Below are 23,288 nucleotides of genomic sequence, written 5' to 3' on the forward strand. Positions count from 1 at the left end.
AGACCGGGGGCGATCAAGACAAGAATATGTATTTTTATTTAAATAGTGGCAAGTTTCCTATTATGATTAAAAAAATGGTTTAATTTCCTAAAAATATTGGAGTTCGAATTATTTTACGAGTCGAGCTCGATTTTTCTCGGGAAGCCGGTTTTGAGCAAACAAATAGTTTTAAAAGATCAAAAATATTATTTTATGGAAACTAATTTTATAAACTTTTATTATTTAATTAATTAAGTATTATTGGCCCCAATTTAATTATTTTAATTAGGTCCAATTACCTTTAAGAATGCAAGCCCAAAACCAAAGCCCAATTAACATGTTAATTAATTATAAATAAGTTACTTAGGTCTTCTAAACCTCTTAAAACACTCCAAAGCAGCTTGTAAAATGATGATTTGAGGAATGTGAATTGACTGTGACATATGCTATATGATTTGTGGGGGATCCGTTTATGTTGAGGACGGTGAGCTTACAATTTTATGGGAATGTCGTGAGGGAAAAAGGCTCCAGAGGAAGTCCATTTATGGGAAAAGACTCAGAGGGAGCCCATTTATGGGAAAAGGCCCCAAAGAGTGCCCGTCTATGGGAGAAGGCCCCCAAGGGAGCCATGACGATCGTATTTCCATGGTGGAGCCTAGTGCACGCCCCCATGGGCCATTTGGAGCTGAAAACTGATCAGTCGACCGAAGGATAAAATCTAGTCACTTTCAAGGATCAAGCTTCACCCAAAATGATATATGATTCAAAGCTCATTATTAAAATGATTTTATGATATACGATTCATGATTATGATTAAAGCTATTTTTAAAATGATTTATTTATTCTCAAAGCTTATTTTAAATGATTTTTTAAAGGATTTATTTATGCTTAAAGTTATTTTTAAATGATTTTACGATTTATGATTTAATTATGCTTAAATGATTTTAAATGGTTTACTTATGTTCAAAAGCTATTTTGAATAAAAGTATGATTTTTAAATGCATGTGATTGTATATGTATTATTTTTATCCATGTTTAGAACGAGCTGAGTCTTTAAACTCACTAGGTTTGTATGATGCAGGATTTGATTATTTATGGGAGGCGGTGACGATTGAGTGGATCGAGAGCAGCAGTACACACCCGAGGGCCTTTATGTTTCCACACTAGCTAGATAGTTTTATGATTTAAAGATTTATGTTAATGATTTTATTAGAAATATTTATTATGCTTTATTTTATGGTTAGTTGATCTTTGCGAAGGTCGATTTAAGAGTTTTGGTTAGTTGATGATTTAGGATTTATTTTATCCACTTGAGATTTCACATGTTAAATTATTATGATTGTTAATTATGTTAAGGTATTTTATTTAATTTAGTATTTTAGAATTTATGATTAGTAAAAAAAAAATCGAGGTCGTTTCAACTCCTGAATTAAAACACATATTTATGCAATAAACATGAATTTAATGCATTAAAACAATTTAGTAAAATACATGAGAAATTCGATAACTTGCATGCATGCGGTTCACGTGGACCTTTAAATTTTTGGAACGTTACAAAACTACTACTCAGTACTGCATTTCATCCTCAAACCGACAATCAGTCTGAGAGAGTCATACAGATTTTAGATGATCTACTCCGAGCATGCATAATCGATTTCCAATGGAGTTACCTCTAATGATGTTCACTTACAATAACAATTATCAGACATCTATAGGAGTGACTCCATACGAGGCATTCTACGGAAGAAAATGTATGTCTCCTATCCATTGGGACGAGGTAGGAGAAAGGGTTACGATGGGGCTCGAGATATTTCAGCGCACCGTATAAATGGTCACCAAGATCCGAGACAGACTGAAAACTGCTCAAAGTCGACAAAAGAGCTACGCGGACAAAAGAAGGCGAGTTCTCGAGTTTGCAGTAGGTGATCACATGTTTACAAAGATAGCACCTATGAAGGGTGTTATGAGATTTGGCAAGAAAGACAAACTTAGTCCAAGATTCATTGGACCATTTGAGATACTCGAAAGAGTGGGAGCATTAGCATATCGAGTGGTGTTGCCAACTGATCTCGCAGGAGTCCACAATGTCTTCCACATATCGATGCTCCTCAAGCACATGTCAAACCCTTCACATGTACTGAACTTTGAACAACTTCAACTTACGCCAAACCTATCATATAAGGAGAGGCCTACTCAAATCTTGGGTAGACAAGAGAGAAATTTGCGGAACAAAGCTATAAAAATGGTCAAAGTCAAGTGGCAGAATCACTTGGAGGAAGAAGCCACTTGGGAGACTGAGTCAAAGATGAAGAGTCGCTATCCCGAATTATTCGGTATGTCTTCATTTAGAGGATGAAATTTTATTTAAGGAGAGGAGGATTTGTAACGTCCAAAAGCCAACCTACGTAAACCACATGCATGCAAATGAACTAAATTGCTTAATTGTTTTATTTAATTGATTTTAAATACTTACATGGCGCATATTATATGATTAAAGGTCTTATTGCGTGATTAAATGATTGAATGACATGATTTCATTAGAATCGAAGATATTACCTGAATATTCGATAATAGACTAGTGAAAGGAGATTGAAGACGACAAAAATAAAATAAATATTTTTCAATATATATTTTCAAGGCTTATAAATATAATTAAAATTTCTAAAAATGGTAGAGTTCAAATTATTTTATGAGACGAGTTTGATTTTATCCGGGAAGCCGATTTTGGGCAAACGAGAGACTTTTACTAGACTAAAATTATTATTTTTGAAAACTAATTTTTATAAACTTTTATTTTTAAATTAAATAGGTGTTACTGGGCCTAAATTACCTATGATTAGTAGGCCCAATTTCTCCTAAACTCAAAGGCCCAAAACCTAAGCCCACTAACATGCAAATTAAAATCTATATATAAAAAAATCCTAGGTCTTTTTGAAGCACATAGCAGCCGTCCACTTCACACACCACACACATATAATTTTCGAATGTTTGGAGAGGAAGAAACAAGGATTCTTCGTCGCCCGTTCGTCTTCCTTCGCACCCCACGCCAACTATCGTATGTTCGAGCGTTCTAAAACGTAAAGGCACGTTTCTAAATTCCTTTGACGCATCATTCAATCCATATTATGCATGTTTTTTTTATTTTTGCATGAAAAATTTTGGAGTTCAAATTGCTTATCGATTAACGATTATTTTCAAAGTTTTAAAGATTCTTATGCGTATATGAACGTTTTATGATTTTCAACGAGTACGCTGCCAACATAGGACGTTTAAGGGATGGAACAAGTGTCCTTTAGGCATGGGACAAGGTCTGGACAAGATCTAGAAGGGATTCGGGTATGGCTGATGGTTAGAGGCTAGGCTTTTCAAGGAAAAAAATTTCATGTAAGGGTTCTGCTAAGAGAAGGGGCGTGCGGCTCGACATGGGCTTGGGCAAGGGGTCGTGCTATATGTGACTAATGGCTAGGAAGAGTCCTAGCATGGCTAGGACTCAAGGGCTGCCGTAGGGAAGAGTCAACAACCGTATGGACTCTTCTCATGCACGCTAGGTGCGTTCGCGGAGGGGGCGGCTCGTGGCTTGGTTAGGATGGTCTAGGATTGTCTAGTAGGGTCTAGGGAGGATGGTCGAGAGTCGGGATAGAGGCTGGTGCCGCTTGGTCCATGGTGGCTCAAAGAAATTGGAAGAGATGGGCTGCGGCTGTGCGCCTGCAATTTTGCATGGGCTGGGGGGCTTGTGCATGGTCCAGGGGAAGTCTAGGAGGGTCAGGGCAAGGTGTGGTTTAAGGTGGCTCGACCATGGTTCGATGAAATTAGGGCCGTGGCTCAAGGGGAAAGTAGCTAGGGTTCGGGTTTTTGAATTTATTGGGAAATGGTTCGAACCATGGTACACGGGGTCGATTCATGGTTCACGAGGGTATTTTAGGTATAAAAGGTTTGTGAATAAAATATTAAAGTTTGGATTAATTCGGAATTAAAATGCTTCACGAATTAGTAATTAAGGAATTAAATCGAAATTCTCGAGTTTAAGTTAAATAAAATTATTAAAAATTTAATTTATGCTTAAATAATTATTTGGGATAGTCTCGAGTCAATAAAAGTGAGAAATCAAAATCGAGAATTTTAGGGTGCAGGGGCAAAACGATCATTTTACACCTTGGTAGTGCGAAAATGGTTGGCAGTCTCGAAGGATCAAAACACATGTTAAATGATATTTTGTATCGTTTATGATAAAAATGTGAGAGTTTATGATTTATGGTAAAGCTGTGCAATTTTTACTGTTAAAAATGTTATTTTACAAATGTGGAAAGGACACGATATTTTATGATTAAAAAATATATATATTTGAGGGATGTGAATTGACTTTGACAAAAAGGATATGATATATTATTTTTGGGTATCGTGAGGGAGAAGGCTCTAGAGGGAGCCCGTTTACGAGCGAAAAGCCAAGATGGAGCCCAACGATCGTATTTCCATTTTACGTCAGTGCCTATTACCCGTCCCCATGCGCAATGGCGAGCTAAGAGTGATCAGCTGACCAGAGGATAAAGGTTAGTCACTTTCAAAGATAAAACTCCATCCAAAATGATAAATCATTGAAAACTTTACGATTTGACGATTTATGATTAAATTATGCTTATAAATTTATTTTGAGCAAAAGTAAGATTTTTAATGCATGTGATTGTATATGTATTATTTGCTACTCATGTTTAGAATATGCTGAGTCATTAGACTCACTAGAGTTGAATGCTGCAGGTGATGATGATATTGAGGGAGGCGCTGACGCTTGAGTGGATCGAGTTTGGCAGTACACTCTTGAGGGACTTTATTTTTCGTATTAGCTTGATAGTTAAAAGTTTAAAAATTTTGTTAATGAGTTAATTAGATAGTTTTATGCTTTATTTTGGAGTTATGATGTTCATTTTAAAGGTTGGAGTTGAATTTTATTAATTAATGATATAGGAATTTTTTTATGCACTTGAAATTTAAAATATTAAACTATTTTGATTTATGGAAATGTTGAGTATTTTAAATGATGAGTTTCTAATTTTACAATATGAAAAAAAATGTGAGTAGGATTTTACAGTTAAAAATAGCGGACGTTTAATTTCTTAAGCCTAACTATTTTGAGATCCGCTGTCAGTTGGCCTCGTCAGTTAAACTGATCATTCATTTGGATTCGTCATCTGGACTGAACCAAACTACAGATGAGGACAGCTGAAATCAGCTTTTAGGGAACTTGTAGATGCATCGTCATTTATCAGCATCTTAAACTTCGATTCAGACTTTTGCTTGTGAAAATGATTTGTAGATCATTTTCTTAGCTTCGCAACACATAGTAAATCGTTTCATTTGAATAACCGATCTCATTAGGCTGACCAAAATACCTCAACAGCTCATGCCCCAACTGATCCTTACTAATCAGCCAAACTGATGAGCCTTCCTACCATCAGTTTTCCTAGATAACAACCGATTTAGCTCAACAGACGTGAAATATAACTTGTCCAAAATTGGGTTTTTTGATCAGTAATTTAACGACGGGTCATTTGCATTATTATAAATTTTTTGTTTTATGGAGGTAATTTAGATTTTTTTTTAAAATAAATAAAGGTAACTTGGATATTTATGCTAACGGAAGATATTTTGTCCATTTACCTAAGATGACCAAAAACATATTTGATGAGATAGATACCAAATATATATGTACATGTATATGTATATATATTATACTATTAATAAAAAAATATATATTATACTATTAATAAAGTAAAACATTTCAGAGAACGACAAAAATTCACACCAAAAATATTTTCTATTTATTCCTATATCATATTTGTCATGTGGGTTTAATAATATGAGTTTATTAGAAATTTACACATCCATCCTACTACTCCTTTTCCTATTGTTTCTCTCCAATAACTTTTTTTGAATTACATTTCTTTTTCACGATAAATTATTTAGTGTGCTCATTATCTAGTTAAATGTATGAATAAGAATTTTATTATTAAAAATACATATTAAAATAAGATTATGCAAACATGGGAACCGCGTGCAAGATTCCTAGTTATGGGGAATGCATACACATACAAAACATACATAAATCCATCTTTACATGCATACATACATAAACACACACACACACACACACACACACACACATGCTCCCATAAAATGCAACAAATATACAGTGACCAAAAAGATAACTGCAACCATCCAAGATATTAAACAAAAAGCCAATTTGGCATTCAAAACGATGAGCAATGAACTACAGAAGTAAGAATTCAAGTTTTTATACATTAGTCATGTCTTTTGAGGTGTACAATGATGATTGTTATGTCGTCCGTTCGACTTTCATGCTCTAACCACAGCTTGTACGATTCTCTGGCAATGGCAGAACACGCATCTCTTGGATCCGCATATTTATTCACCTGTAACCAAGTATGTTAACAAGAAAATCTAATAAGCAACGTCCGGACTTTGCTACACGATTATTGTTCATGGTTGCTGGAATTTTCGGAAGCATGCCAAATGGTACATATAAGAGAGAGCAAGCTATTTGTACTATGTGAACTGGCTAAAAATGAACAAAGAACACATCTTAGCCGCTAAGATAATTCATCTGAGTCCCTATGATCATAATAAGCCTGCTGGTCAGGGGCAGAGCCACAACCCAAGAGTGAAGGGGTGCACATTCTCAAATCAATGAAAGGAAACAACAGCTAAGTGCTTAACATTTTACATTATTTGGATTTTCAGATGGTCGAGCGGAGAGATTTGTGTTGCGGGTTGAGTTTTAACGAGGAATTCAAATTGGTAAGTTAAGTGAGTGTATTGAGACTAGTGTGAAGTTACAAGAAAACAGCAGGATTTAGATGTTGAATAAACAGGGAATGAAGAAATAAAAAAACATAATGTTTTACTACATAAAAATATCTGCAATGAGTGAATTATTGATTCCACAATTCCAAACATTGTACTCTACAATTTAATACCATCCGGTTAAACTCTGTGACACAGCAAAATAACGATTTCACATAAGGTTCATACTGGTATAAAGTAGAGGTTTATAATTCGATTTACAGTTCATGGATCAGAGTTTATAGCAAGGCAGCCACAATGTCATTGAAAGAAAGTGTATGAAAGGATATTCGGATGTATCGATTAAGAAATGAAATCCGAGCATTAATGCACGTAAAACATACCATGTCCACCACAGTTTGGCTGGACAAGAACTCGAAAACTCCATCACTCGCCACAACAAAGAAAGGATGGTTTGATGCTAACTGCATCATTGACACCTCTGGATCAGCAACAACACCAATTTTCTCAGCAGTACTATCCCCAAGACTCCGTGTAAATGCAGTCCCGGGATACATCCCATCTTGAACCCATAACCTTGGTGGATTCACCCCCCTCGGTTTCTTCATCTCCCCAAGATTGAATTCCGGGGTCCTTAAGCCCTTCAACTTGATCAACACTCAAAACTCTAGCCCCACAAAGCTTCACTCTGTCACATTCATCCTTCCTAAACGGTGTCTGATCTAATGACAAGTCTTGTGCAAGTACTCTATCCCCTTCTTTTACAGCTAAAACGGCCCTCGAGTCACCCACATTTGCCACATAAAGCTTATCTCCAATGACGAGAGCTGCAATAGCCGTGGTACCACTCATGGTATCATCTATATCACTATTGTGAAGTTCGTTGTTTGTTGCCAAAAATGCAGTGCTATAAGACTTGACGGGATCATCCAACAAACCAACATCATCGGAAAGAATTTCAACAAGCCTATGCTTCACGAAATTTGAGCAACGAGTACCGAACAGCCCATGCCCATCAAACACAGCAAAGAAATGCACATTTGGGCTGCCATGAATGTTTGTTCGAACACAATAACTATACTGATTTTCCTTATCAGGGGTTTCAGGATAGTAACCTCGCTGAGTAAGCACATAATATTCTAACCTGAAATTGTGAGAAGGAACATTAACAACATCTGAAGATCTGTTAGCAAGAATATGTGTATTTTGCCACGTATACGCCTTCAATTTTTCCTTCTCGTTAGCATCTGAAGATGGTGGATATCCGCTACAACACTTCCCATGAATACAACCCATTTTTCGAACCCAACTTTCAAAAACTTGTCAAAGAAAAGCGGACAGTTGCACACCAAATGCACAAAAAATTTCTGAAAACAAACTTAGGATTAAAGTATACTAAACCCACGTCGAGAATCTAATTCTTTCGTCGTACGGCCAAAAGGGCTTCTCGAAATCCCACATTTCGTGGATTTCAAATGATTTTTCGAAAGGGTTTTTCCACAGAACAACGAAGAAGACCAAAAATGTGGTTTCTTGAATTGGAATCCGAATTGTTAAATCGAGGACGCCGCGTAAAGATTAAACGTAGAAAGAAAAAACGGGGGTTTAAAATTATTCTTTCTCGAAGAGAAGGTTGGATCAAGATTGGGATAAACCAGTTAACAAGAAACGATCGTAAAGAAAAAGAGAAGACTCGAGCGTGGAAAAGAGAGAGAAATAGAAATTTTTTTTTTAAAAAAAAAAGCAATTTTTTTTCAAGAACGAATAGGAGGGGGGTTGACTGGTGAGTGGGGGATGTTTGTAGGGTCCCACGGCGAATTCGAACCTTCTTCTTCAAATGTGAACAGCATTAATTATATTATTTCTTTCTTTTAAAAAAACAATTAAATTTAAGATACATTCTAGAATAATAAATTGAGTGGGCGATTTCACAAATTTTTATCTGTGAGACGTGTTAATTCTATCGATATTCACAATAAAAATTAATAATCTTAGCATAAAAAGTAATATTTTTCATGGATAATCCAAATAAGAAATCCGTCTCATAAAATACAATCTTTAATACCGTCTCAAATAAGTTGTTGCCTAATAAATTTACAATCATATAATATTCACACATTCTATATAATATTTGACTGTTTCGATTTTTCAAATTATAAAATTTTCTTTTTAAAAATACTCTTTTCCCATCATATTATTTTTTTAATATAATATTACACATAACGAAGTAAAAACTCAACAGAATCTTTTAATCTGGAAAAATTTGGTCCAACCCCATTATAATTTAATAAATGAAAATTTAATTTTAATATATTCATGCATTATGCGCCAAGATTTACTTCTATATATAAATAATTGATCCATTAAGGTACCTTGAAAATTTTGAGGTCTTTAGTAGTCAAAATTTAAAATAATAACGATAACAGTAATACTAACAAAAATATTACATAAATAAAAATATTTAGTCCAGCAAATTTAAAAAATGGACGTATAAATAATTTTCCCTACATATTAATCTACTTAATGTCTAAAAAATTCGTAATGAAATAAATAAAAATGTTTCTATATAATAACAATTTTATGAATTTTATTATCCTACAAAAAAAATTTAAATATATGTAATACTACACACACATTAAATAAACTTCTAAAATAATATAATCTAAGTAATCAAATAAATAAATCAAAACAATATATATAAATATATTAAATATAAATATATTAAATAAAATTAGAAATTAAAATATTAACTAATTAATTTTTTGTTAATAATTAAATTTAATAAATATTTGTGTCACTAAGGGCATCCGCATCGGTCCACATTAATCTATGTTATTAACTTTCTATCTCCTCAAAAATTATGGGGTCCACGAGCCACATATTCATTACATTAACACTTTCTCATTATTAACACACACTCACATTCATTTAATATCAACTTTCATTATTTATGGGTCCCACTGTCCACTTATTCATTTTTTTTTAATTTTAATTAATTCAATATCTTTCTAATTTTGTTAAAATTTTACAACAAATATTATTAAAAATAAATAGTATTATTATTTTAAATAACTTAATTTCAATATTCATGCCGTAATTAGCAACGGTTTGTGAGAAAGCGTCGCACATAGCGACGGTTTGTGAAAAATCGTCCCAAGTAGCGACAGGTTTTGAGAAACCGTCGCAAGTAGCGACGTTTTTTAATTTACGACGGTTTACGAAAATCCGTCGCTATTTGCGAAATAATGTCGTTCATTCTGATGAATTTCTTGGCTGACATGGCAACCAAGATTAATAATTCATGCACCCACATTGGTGCATGAATATTGATGAGTGTTAATAATCACCCATTAATGCATCAATGTGGGTGCCCTAAGTAAATTGAAATAATTTTGGAGGATTTAATGAAAAGTAGATGTCAATGAGTCGGAACAACATTTGTCAATGAGATGTGACCTACTTCCTTTCATTCTCCACTATAAATGAAACATCAACTACTTAAATACTAATAGAATTTTTTTAAAAAATGCTTTGGCTTAAATTTAAATACACATATGCATAATTAAATCGAATCATAACAATTACATAATTTCGACTAACTGAACAAATCAACGGCAGTTAACTCTAAAAATAGTAAACTGTCAAATAAACTTGAACCTAGAGATTTCAAAAATAGCATAAGTATTTAAAATCCAATATAACACTCATAAACATATAAGTCGTAATAATGCATGAAAATCTGTTTAATCATTAAATACTAGTGCGAAATAATGTGAGGTCCTTGGGTGATCGTGCTCCACCGAATCAGTCGGATCAGTCCTCAACACCTCAAGTCTCCTCAAAATCATGCTCATCTGCACCAAACACACCTAGTGAGTCTAAAGACTCAACACACATGTACAATTATAACAAATACATATACATATCATGCCCAATGAAAAGTAATGTAATTAAAATAAGTTTCATGATCCTTAATAACATAAACATGAATGTACACATGTCGAGTCATATCAAATCGTGTCATATCATATCATAATATACGTGTTCATTTTCTTTTATTGAATTCAAATAATTAGTTGTGACTTTCGTATCAGCTCTAAGTCGATGGATCCATCTAAGTATAACTGCGATACCCGGTGGCAAGAATATCAGCGACATCTTTACCCATCCACCGAGCCTTGGCCTTACATGTTCATGTTCGTGTTCGTGTTCGTGTTAGTTACAACCAACTCCCTTCCTTCAAAACTTGTCATCGTATTCATCACTTGTAAAGTTCATGCATATACATACATTTTCTTAAAACCAAGCATTCAACGTATTATATAGCATTTTCATAAAAATTCATATTCGTAATTAACATATACATTTTTAAATTTGCAATATAGGTTGTATGGCGCTGCCAGGACTGAATACCTAACTTGGTGCAAAATGACCATATCCCATTCAAACTTACCAAACGCAAAAAAAAAAATATTTTTAATCATTACTAGACGTAAACTCGAGCTCAAACTTTAATTTCTATAATTGGCTTAAAACTTAGACCGGATCCCCGGTTTTAATCCGAACTTAACCAGAATTAAATTATAGTTCAACGACTCCTAACCGACCCTGTATGACCCAATTAAACCATGAATAACCTTGGACATATCGACATATTAATACCCAAGACGGACCATGTCTACTAAAATCTCCAACCCTCAAGTACAGGACTAGCGCCTAGGCGTTGGATGTGAAGCGCTGTGGCGCTTGGTGAGCGCCTAGGCGCCAAGCACCAGTGCTGCGGTGCTGCAAGAGTCGAAGCTCAAGCGCTACCCCCTGCGACCAGAAACCCCAAACAATGTCAAAGCCGAACTCTACACCACGCTCAACCAGCTCGGACCAGGCTTGAACCAAACCTTCCTAGCCCACCTTTGGACCCTTCTGGACAGACCTACCCGTGGTCCCTAGCCCCATGCATGCCGTCGAGCCAGTTTCACCTGAACACCACAAAATGACCCCCAACCGAGTTAACCGCTTTCGATTTACTCCTAGCCCGCAACCAGCTATGCTTAAGCCTTTATAGGCCACGTCTCAGACCCACTAGTGCCTGATCAATAGCCCTGAACAGCACTTGCACCGCTGCACCTCACACAACACCCGATCGAGCCATCCTATGCCCTAAAACAAGGAAACACAATCAGCCCTTGCACATCCTCGATTCAGATCTGATCTCACCACTTAAATCTTCTTCAAACTTGCTTTAAATTGTCCCTTAAGTTTCAAAACCTAGCAGCCCTTTCGACCATATAAAAAATGTGAGGAATAATACAAAGAACGCTAGGTTGTTCGTGTAAAAATCAGGTAAATTCGATTCTTGGTAGTAGATCCATTAATTATCATGCATAAAAATTCAATATACATATCATGATGTGATTGATGAGATAAAAGAGTGTAGGGCGTGCCTTGATGAAGAAACTTATGCAAAAAGATGACCAACGGATCGAGAGACGAACACTGGAGGGACGGGGCAAGCTTCTACCGAATATTTTTTCCAAAAAGTGGAGCAAAGTTGCTGCTAGGTGTGGGTGGAGGGGCGGCCAAATGAGTGAGAGGAGGGGCTAGGGTTTGGGGTGTTTTTTAAAATAATAAAAGTGAGTGTATAATTGGGGCTTATTTTAAAATATTAAGGTGTAGAGGTCTAGGCTCAAAATCCCACTAAAACAAGCCAATTAGGCCCAATGAAACGCCCGTAAAATATTTTGTTTTGGTACGTTTTCAAATATATTGCCCGAACCCTCAAAAAGTCCTCCATTTTGCTAAAAATCGTTTATCAGTTAAAAATATGATTTATCGCGTAAAAATATATGAAAATGCTCATTTTAAAAAATTCTTATTAATTTCATCATATATTAAATAATTATTTAATAAAAACATTTGCCTCAAACTGTCCCCGGTCTCCGTTCCTCATTCGAGCTTGAAATACTGTTAAAATCCCAAAATAAATGCAATCAAGTAATTCATGATATAAAAGCATATAATCATGTCATAATCATGCATTTAAAAATAATTAAAAACATATTTTATAAAACCCTAGATTTGCATTTAGTCAGTTATGTCGTTCGAATTTCAAGACCTTACAATTCCTCTCCCCTTTAAATTGAATTTCGTCCTCGAAATTAACACGTACTGAATAGTTTTGGGTAGCTACTCCTCAACTCAGTCTTTGTCTCCCAAGTAGGGGTGGAAAAAATACCGAATTTTCGGTATACCGAGATTACCGTACCGAAAAATGCCGAATTTACCGAATTTTGGGTATGCCGAAAATCGAATTTTTGGTATACCAAAAATTTCGGTACGGTACGGTAACAATACAAAAATTTTCGGTACGGTAACAGTATTCAATTTGAAAATTTCGGTATATTCCGAAATACCGAAATACCAAAAAAATATAAAAAATTTAAAATATATAATATTTTAAAACAATAAATTTATAAAAAATTTAAAATTTAAGGTATTTTTCGGTATAAAACAGTATATACCGATACCGTATCGAAATCTCGGTGTACCGTACAATTTCGGTATAATCGATATGCTAGTTATATGTACCAAAATTTTCGGTATACTGAAAATCGTTACACCAAAATTTTCGGTACGGTATGGTATGGTATATCACCCCTACTCCCAAATAGCCTCTTCTTCATAGTGATTCAGCCACTTGACTTTGACCATCCGGATCACCTTGTTCCAGACCCTCCTTTCCCGTCTGTCCAAAATTTGGGTAGGTCTTTCCTCGAAAGACAAGTTCGGCGTTAATAGCAGAGGCTCGTAGTTCAGCACAAGCGAAGTATTCGACATGTACTTTTGCAGGATAGAGACGTGGAACACATTATGAACGCCTGCCAGATTTGGTGGTAACGCAACTCTGTATGCTACTGTCCCAACTCTCTCGAGGATCTTGAATGGTCCTATGGATCTAGGACTTAGTTTGTATTTCTTACCAAATCTCATCACAACCTTCATAGTTGATACTTTAACAAACACGTGGTCACCCATTGCAAACTCTTCGCTTATCTGCATAACTCTTCTGTCGGCTTTGTGCAGTCTTCATCCTATCCCAGATCTTGACCACTAGCTCTGCAGTCTGTCTGAAAATGTCTGGACTCAACTCTGCTCTTTCCCTTACCTCATCCCAATAGATCGGTGACCTACACTTTCTCTCATAAAGAGCCTCGTATGGAGCCTTACCGATAGATGCTTGATAAATTTTGTTGTATGTGAAATCCACGAGAGGTAACTTCAGCTCCCAGCTGCCCTGGAAGTCGATCACGGAAGCTCTGAGTAAACATCTGAATCACTCTCTCAGACTGACCGTCTATCTGAGGATGGAAGGCAGTAATGAATATTAACTTTCTACCCAATGCCTGATGCAGACTCTTCCAGAAAGTGAATGCAAATCTCAGGTCCCTGTCTGACACAATGGACACTGGAATCCCATGCAATCTGACTATCTCCCTGATGTACAGCTCTACGTACTGAATCATGGTGAGAGTCTTCAAGATCGGTAGAAAATGTGCTGATTTGGTAAGCCGATCAATTATTACCCAAATGACATTATACCCTCCAACGGTCCTCGGTAGCCCTATCACAAAATCCATAGTGATGTCTCCCATTTCTACTAGGGAATAGGGAGCGGTCTCAGCTTTCTTGCAGGTTTCTGATGCTCTGTTTTAACCTGCTGACACGTCAAACACTCAGACTTGAAACACAAAGTATCTCGCTTCATGCCTAGCCATCAATACAAAGATTGCAGATCCTTATAAATCTTTGTACTCCCTAGGTGAATAGAGTACAGGGTGCTGTGGAATTCCCTCATAATATCTTTTCTCACCGAATCAGCGCTAGGAACCCACAGTTGGTCGAGATATTGGACTAAGCCATCCTTAACAGAGTAATATTTCAGCCCCTTGGAGTCATCCCTCGGCCTCCACTTCTGTAACTGCTTGTCAGATGCTGCTCTGCTCGAATCCTATCTCTCAGCGTTGACTGCATTGTCAGGGTAGAAAGGTTAGGAGCATCGCCCTTAGCATAAACTGCAGGCTCAAATATCTGAATCTCTTCATGTAATGGTCTTTGTATAGACAACTGTGCAATCGTTGCAGTCTTCCAACTCAGTGCATCAGCTATCACATTAGCCTTACCCGGATGGTAGCTAATGTCACAGTCATAGTCCTTCAATAGCTCTAACTATCTCTGCTTTCTCATATTCAGCTCTTTTGTGTGATGAAGTGCTATAAACTCTTTTGATATGTGAAAATCTTACACTTCTACCCATACAGATAGTGTCTTCAAATCTTCAGGGCGAATAATACTACTGCTAGCTCGAGGTCACGAGTCGGATAATTCTTCTCATGAACCTTCAGCTATTTAGACGCATAGACTATCACTATGTAATGACGCATCAGAACTGCGCCCAAACCAAGCTTTGAAGCATCCATGTATAGCACATACTCCCCATTCCCTGATGGCATAGCTAGAACTGGCGCTGAAATCAATTCTTATTAATATCTTTCAAAACTTTCCTAGCACTCTTATCTCCAAATGAATTTGGAATTCTTATTCGTCAACATGGTCATGGGTACCGAAATAGAAGAAAAACCCTGAATAAAATTCCTGTAGTACCCAACTAATCCCAAGAAAATGCGGATTCAGTCACACTCTTAGGAACTGATCAATTTCTGACCGCCTCAACCTTGCTGGGATCCATCTCGACTCTATCCCTGGAAATATTGTATCCCAAGAATGTCACTCTATCTAGCCAGAACTCACACTTGCTGAACTTGGCATATAACTGTCAGTCCTTCAAAGTCTGTACTGCACAATTCATTGAATAATATCGGTGTTTGTTGGGATGCAAAGTAGACAGGGTCCGGGTAAACAGTGACATTATCAAAGAAGGCAATTGCATTCATGAAAGTTAATGGCACCACCTCACAGCCTCTGTTACTATTGATGAAGTCCATGGAGCATTGTTTGACATTGTTAACAATAAACCTCCAAGTTCGGATGGTTTTGGATCCATTTTCTTTAAATCTACTTGGAATATGATTGGTTGTGATTTTTTTGCAGGATTACATGAATTCTTTGATAGTTGGCGACTACTCAAGCAATGGAACCATTCCATTATTGTGCTGGTGCCCAAAATAGTGGATGCATCCTCGGTTAGTGATTTCAGACCAATCTCATGTTGTACAGTCTTATACAAAATAATCTCTAAAGTTTTGATCGAGTGGTCGAGGAAGGTTGTTGGAGGGCTAGTGGACGGCGCACAAACAACTTTCATTAAGCGACGATCTATTGTTGATAACATCCATTTAGCCCAGGAATTTCTCTTGAAATATTCTCGTATGCATGGTTCCCCATGATGCACGTTGAAGGTAGATATCCAAAAGGCCTATGACACGGTGGATTGGGACTTCTTCTTTGAGGTTCTTACATTGATGAGATTTCCGGCTAAGTTCACGGCTTGGATCATGGAATGTGTCTCCATGAAATCTTACTCGATTGATCTCAATGGCCAACACCATGAAAAATTTGATGGTAAGAGAGGACTAAGACAAGATGACCCCCTTTCTCCATTCTTATTTACTCTCTGTCTTGAGGTGTTGTCTCAATCTCTTGAACGAAGGTCTAGATCTACTTTGTTTGGCTTTAACCCTAAGTGCCGAAACTTGCACATCACACACCTGGTATATGCGGATGACTAGTTGTTATTATCTCGATGGGATGTACAAAGTGTGTGTATATGGCTATGAAATGTTTGAATGACTTTGGGGATATAGCAGGATTGAGAATGAATTTGTTGAAATCTAGTATATATTTAAAGAATGTGAACTTGGATGTGCGACAAGATATTTTTCATATTACAGGCTGTTGTCAGGGTGAACTTCTCTTCCGTTACATAGGAATTCCCCTGGCCTCGAGACATCAAAGATGGCTTGAATTAGTAAAGGACTACGACTGTGAGATTAGCTATCATCCGAGAAAAGCTAATGTTGTGGCAGACGCATTAAGTAGAAAAGCAGCAGTTATCACTCATCAAGGCTTGACACTCGGATCCCCAAATAAACTTTGCATTTTCTTAGTCAATATGTCAAAGGTACTGCAATGGATGAGAATCCTTGAATAAATTTGCGATAATAGCCAGCTAGTCCCAAGAAACTGCGAATCTCGTTAACACTCTTCGGTACTGGCCACTCTTTCACTGCCTCATCTTTACTGGATCAACTTCAACGTCATCACTAGAAATGATGTGGCCTAAGAATGCCACTCTATCAAGCCAAAACTCACACTTGCTGAATTTTGCATAAAGCTTCCTATCTTGCAGAACTTGTAGTGATGTCCTCAAATGACGACTATGTTCCTCTTTGGTCTTTGAATAGATAAAAATATCATCAATCAAGACTATAATGAATTTATCGAGATATGGCTGAAATAGGCGATTCATGAGATCCATGAAGATCGTTGGCGCATTGGTCAACCCAAATGGCATGGCCATAAACTCATACTGCCCATATCTAGTACGAAACACTGTCTTGTGGATATCTGACTCTTTCACATTCAACTGATGGTACCTAGAACGAAGATCAATATTAGAAAATATCGATTCTCCTTGCAACTGATCAAATAAGTCTTCAATTCTTGGCAGTTGATATTTATTCTTGATAGTGACCCTATTAAGCTCTCGATAATCAATGCTGAGACGCATATTACCATCTTTTTTCTTCACAAATAATACCGGTGCGCCCCAAGGAGAATAACTAGGGCGAATAAAACCCTTGTCTAGCAATTCCTGGATTTGATCTTTTAATTCTTTCATTTCAGCAGGTGCTTTAGATATAGGTAATGTGCCCGGCATTATGTCAATAGAGAATTCCACTTCACGATCAGGTAGAATGCCAGAAACGTCCTCGGAAAAGACGATAGAAAAATCTTTGACTATAAAACATCTTCTAATTTTTGACTGGTAGGAGCATGTGCGATAGTGACACATGCTAGAAAAGCTTGACATCCACGTTTAATAAGCTTCCTCGCACATAGACAAGAGATAATGTGCGGCATTTGTTTGTTTCTCACCGCCTCAAAGATAAAAGATTTACCACTAGGTGGTCGAATAGACAATGATCGCTGACGAAAATCAATCGAAGCTCCATTCGCTGATAACCAATCTATACCAAGTATAATATCAAATTCAGGCATAAAAAGCACAATAAGATCTGCCCGAACCACATCTTTGAATAAACAAAGCTCCAGATTTTTGACGATTTTTGACGTAAGCATTTGATCACCGGAAGGAATAGAAACTTTGAAACCCAAACCCATATCCTCATGAGTAATATTTAGTCGCTTGATGAAGGTTTCAGATATGAAGGAATGTGTAGCTCCTGAATCTAGCAGTGCATAGGTAGCTACCCCTTGAATGATAATCCTTCCTGCGGCGAAAATATCTTTTAATTCTTTTCGTGTTGAAGCTTAAGGAATTTCTATCATTATTCTCCTAAATTTTTATGTGAAGATTGCACGTTGAAATTAAGCATCTCTTTGAAATTTTGGTATTTACATTTTGGTCCTCAAAATTTTCGAAAATTGTACTTAAGCCCCTAAAAATTTCGAAACCCTTAACCACCCTTGATTATGATTTTTCTTTAATTTTGGTCCAAAAACTTTTATTTGGAAATGTTTCCTTCACATAAATTAAGGCACAAAATAAATACCATTTCTATGGTTTCTAAAATCATATCTTAAATCCAACTAAGGTAGAACATGCAACCTAATTTCCACTAGGTTTAATCTTGATCCCAATTCAATTCTAATAACCAATTTAACATCTCATGCAATAAGAGCAATAAAAATGTTAAATAACTAGGTTACCCGTGATGAGTGTAGCGTCTGCCTCCTCCTCAGCTTCTTCAGCATTCATAACATAAGCTCGTCCCATAGTAGGTGCATTCTTCTTCGGGCAATCAACAGCTTTGTACCCTTCTTATTTGCATATGAAGCACTTAGTAGTACCCCACACACATGGTCCATAGTGTAGTCGATTGCACTTCTTGCATGGCTGTCCATCTGCAGGTTTTGGTGCTGCATGTGGCGGCGGCTTTTGCTGTCCTTGCTTCTTGACTTGGCCTTGGGGCTTTTGAGGCCCTTGAGGTCTAGGAGGACCCGTATATGATTTTTTGTTTGGCTGATTATTATTCTAATGCTGCTGTCTCTTCCACTGTAACTCAAACTCAATATCCTTCAAGGATTGCTCAGACTGGAATGCATTGGTAGTAGCAGTAGCATAGTCCAAAGGACGCAACATCATAACATTATTTCAAATGGTAGGTCGTAGACCATCCATGAAGTGTCGAAGCTTCTCTGCAGCATCCCTCACAATAAGGGCTACGAAGTGACAACCCCTATCAAATTTTTTCACAAACTCATCAATAGAAGCGTCTCCCTGATGGAGAGTCATAAATTCCCTCTTCAATCGCCCTCTAACATCAGTAGTAAAATATTTCTCGTAGAATATCTCTTTGAATCGCACCCAAGTAAGTGTATCAAGATTAACACCATGCTCGGCTCTTTCCCACCATAAAGAAGCATCATCCCTAAACAGATAAGTGGTACACCTCACACGGTCAGCATCCCCCATATTCAGATAACGAAAGTGTACCTCGAGCAAACGAATCCAACTCTCAGCAGCAAAGGGATCGGTGGTGCCAGAAAATTCCTTCGGCCCTAGCCTCCGGAACTGATCATAGACGTCATGCTATGGCCTAGGTGCTTGCTGTAACTGCTGCTGCAACTGCTACTGCTGTAACAGTTGTTGCTGTAATTGCTGCTTGAAAAATCGAGCCATCCCCTCCAATTCACGAGTAGCAGCATCCCCATTAGGAGGTTGGGGTGCATTACCATTCTGATTCTCTTGGCGGTTCACACTGTTCTCAGCTTGATTCTCAATAACAGAGGCACATCTAGGAGGCATTTTATCTGAATGTTTTCCAAATTCTAACGTAACCAACATACATTTAAATCTAAGTTTTCTAATCATGTGACATATCCAAATTCATTTAGCAATTTAAGCATGCAAAGCATATATACTCAAAAAGCTAGTAAAAATGTAACGTAAACATATTATTCATGTCGTCATGCAGGTAACATCATATTAAATCATATAAAACATGTAAACTTACAAAATGAGGCTTGATGACTAATTTTTTTGGCGCTGATGGTGGCACAACCCTTTGTAGGACATTTGCTCTAATACCAACTGAAACGTCTGCTTATTGGTTTTGTTTAAGTAAGTTTGTGAATTTATTAGCCGTGTTACCCACAAGTTTGTATTTTTATTGAAAAACCAACACCAATAAAAATTACGTTCCGACGTATAAAATCACCTCATAACTCCTTATTTTCAAAAATATGAAAAAGCTTCACTCATATTTTAAATAATTAAAAACAATTATTTAATAAATTTTTTTACGTTTTTCATACCTCGGTCTCCGTTCCTCGATCACAACTCGAATAATCCTTAAAATACAGTTTTATGCATAATGACAATAAAATCCTATTTAACATATATTCATGCATGTCACATAATCAATTAAGCAATTAAATTCAATTAACTACTCATTTTTCATATTGACTAGATTTGCATGCAGTTGAATTACGTCGTCTTAATTTTGGACCTTACACTCCCCCTTAAATAAAATTGTGTCCTCAAAATTTAGAACGTACCGAATAATTCCGGGTAGCGACTCCTCATCTCGGTCGCGGTCTCCCAAGTAGCCTCTTCCTCGGAATGATCCAGCAACTTGACCTTGACCATCTGGATCACCTTGTTCCGAAGCCTCTTCTCCTGCCTGTCCAGTATCTGAGTGGGTTTCTCCTCGAATGACAGGTGCGGCGTCATCTGAAGTTGCTCATAGTTCATCACATGTGAAGTATTTGACATGTACTTCCGCAGCATAGAGACGTTGAACACGTTATGAACTCCCACCAGATTCGACGATAATGCAACTCTGTATGCAAGTGTCCCAACTCTCTCTAGGATATCGAATGGCCCGATGAATCTAGGGATAAGCTTGCCCTTCTTCCCGAGCCTCATCACACCCTTCATCGGTGCGACCTTCACGAAGACATGATCCCCTACTGTAAACTCAAGGTCTCGCTGCCTCTGATCTGCATAACTCTTCTGACGGCTCTTATCGGTCTTCATCCTGTCTCGAATCCTGCCCACTAACTCTGTTGTCTGCCTTACAATGTCCGGACCCAACTCTGCTCGCTCTCCCACCTCATCCCAATAAACTAGAGACCTACACTTCCTCCCATACAGTGCCTCATATGGAGCCATACCGATCGATGCCTGATAGCTGTTGTTGTATGCGAACTCCACAAGAGGTAACTTTGGCTCCCACCTGCCCTGGAAGTTGATCATGCAAGCTCGGAGTAGGTCATCCAGAATCTGAATCACACTCTCTGACTGTCCGTCTATCTGAGGATGGAAAGCAGTGCTGAACAATAACTTCGTACCCAACACCTGATGGAGATTCTTCCAGAATGCAGATTTTAACCTCGGATCCTTGGCTGATACGATGGACACTGGAATCCCGTCCAGTCTGACGATATCTCTGATGTACAGCTCTACGTACTGAGTCATGGTGAAAGTCTTCATGATCGATAAGAAATGAGCTGATTTAGTGAGCCGGTTGACAATCACCCTAATGACATTGAATCCTCCAATAGTCCTCGGAAGCCCGGTCACAAAATTCATGGTGATGTTCTCCCATTTTCACTCGGGAATATGGAGCGGTCTCAGCTTCCTTGCAGGTCTCTGATACTCTGCCTTGACCTGCTGACAAGTCACACACAAGGAGATGAATCGCAGAATATCCCGCTTCATGCCTAGCCACAAATACAGAGTCTGTAGATCCTTATACATCTTCTTACTCCCTGGATGGATGGAGTACGGGGTATTGTGGGCCTCGCTCAGGGATGTCAGCTCTAAGGGAATCACTGTCAAGAACCCATAGGCGGTCCCGATATATGATTATGCCGTCCAAAACTGTATACAGTCTCTAGCCCTTATCCCTCTGTCTCCATTTCTGTAACTGCTAGTCAGAAATATGCCCTGCTCGAATTTTGTCTCTTAGAGTCGGCTGTACTGTCAGAGTAGCAAGATTTGAGGCCTCACCCCTAGCATAAACTGCAAGCTCAAATATCTGAATCTCAGCCTGTAGCGGTCTCTGGACTGACAAATGAGTAATCACTGCGTGCTTCCTGCTCAAAGCGTCTGCAACCACATTACCCTTACCCGGATGGTAGCTAATGTCACAATCATAATCTTTTACCAGCTCAAGCCACCTCCTCTGTCGCATATTTAGCTCTTTCTGTGTGAAGAAGTATTTCAGGCTCTTATGGTCAGTAAAAATCCTGCACTACTCCCCATACAGATAGTGTCTCCAGATCTTCAGAGCAAATACCACTGCTCCTAGCTCGAGGTCATTAGTTGGATAATTCATCTCATGGACCTTCAGCTGTCTGGACGCTTAGGCTATCACTCTATCTTGCTACATTAGAACCGCACCCAAACCAAGCTTCGATGCATCTGTGTAAACCACAAACTCTCCCTGCCGTGATGGCATAGCTAGAACTGGTGTAATGGTCAACGCTAGCTTCAATCTGTCAAAGCTCTCCTGACACTCAAGTCCCCATATAAACTTGGCATTCTTCTCCGTCAAGGCGGTCATAGGCACCGCAATAGAAGAGAAGCCCTGGATGAATTTTCGGTTGTAACCTGCTAATCCCAAGAAACTACGGATCTCTGTCACGCTCTTGGGCACTGACCAATCTCTGACTGCCTCGACCTTACTGGGGTCGACCACTAAACCATCCTAAGATTCAATGTGGGCCAAGAATGCCACTCTGTCCAGCAAGAACTCACACTTACTGAACTTGGCATACAGCCGCCTGTCCTGTAGAGTCAATAGTACTGTCCTCCGGTGCTGACTGTGCTCCTCTATGCTATTCGAATAGATCAAGATATCGTCAATGAAAACTATGATGAACTGATCCAAGTATGGCTGAAACACGCGATTCATGAGATCCATGAAGATCGTTGGCGCGTTCGTCAGACCGAAGCGCATCATCAAAAACTCATAGTTCCTGTATCGCGTCCGGAAGGCTGTCTAAATGTGTCAAAGCTGTATTATGTGATTTTTATGAGAAGCAAACCTACTCTATTTCGACGTTATGAGCTGTGTGCACTAAGATTTTGGAGTTGTCTGAAACTTCTCGCTCATTTTAAAATTCTATTAAAACATATATTTTTTTAAAACTATGGTGCAATATACACACGATAAAAAGTATTTAAATAACTTAAACATGTGTTTTTTTTTAAAAAAAAGGCATCCATCCCCTGAATAAAATAACTGTAGTTATTTAAGTCTTAAAAAGAAATAAATCTCTTAGTC

The 23,288-nt window shown here is 37.6% G+C and overlaps 1 protein-coding gene across 1 annotated transcript; it reads right to left on the minus strand.

Moving 5' to 3' along the window:
* Nucleotides 1-6,156: 6,156 nt before the first annotated feature.
* LOC142544926 (putative protein phosphatase 2C 35) lies at nt 6,157-8,499 on the minus strand. The gene is given in 3 exon segments (XM_075651941.1): nt 6,157-6,404; nt 7,179-7,379; nt 7,381-8,499. Coding segments are annotated over 3 exon segments (1,044 nt in total). The 5' UTR covers nt 8,092-8,499; the 3' UTR covers nt 6,157-6,272.
* Between the last annotated feature and the right edge of the window lie 14,789 nt (nt 8,500-23,288).

Source organism: Primulina tabacum, chromosome 5 (genome assembly GCF_025594145.1).
Source record: "Primulina tabacum isolate GXHZ01 chromosome 5, ASM2559414v2, whole genome shotgun sequence".
Lineage (NCBI taxonomy): Eukaryota > Viridiplantae > Streptophyta > Magnoliopsida > Lamiales > Gesneriaceae > Primulina > Primulina tabacum.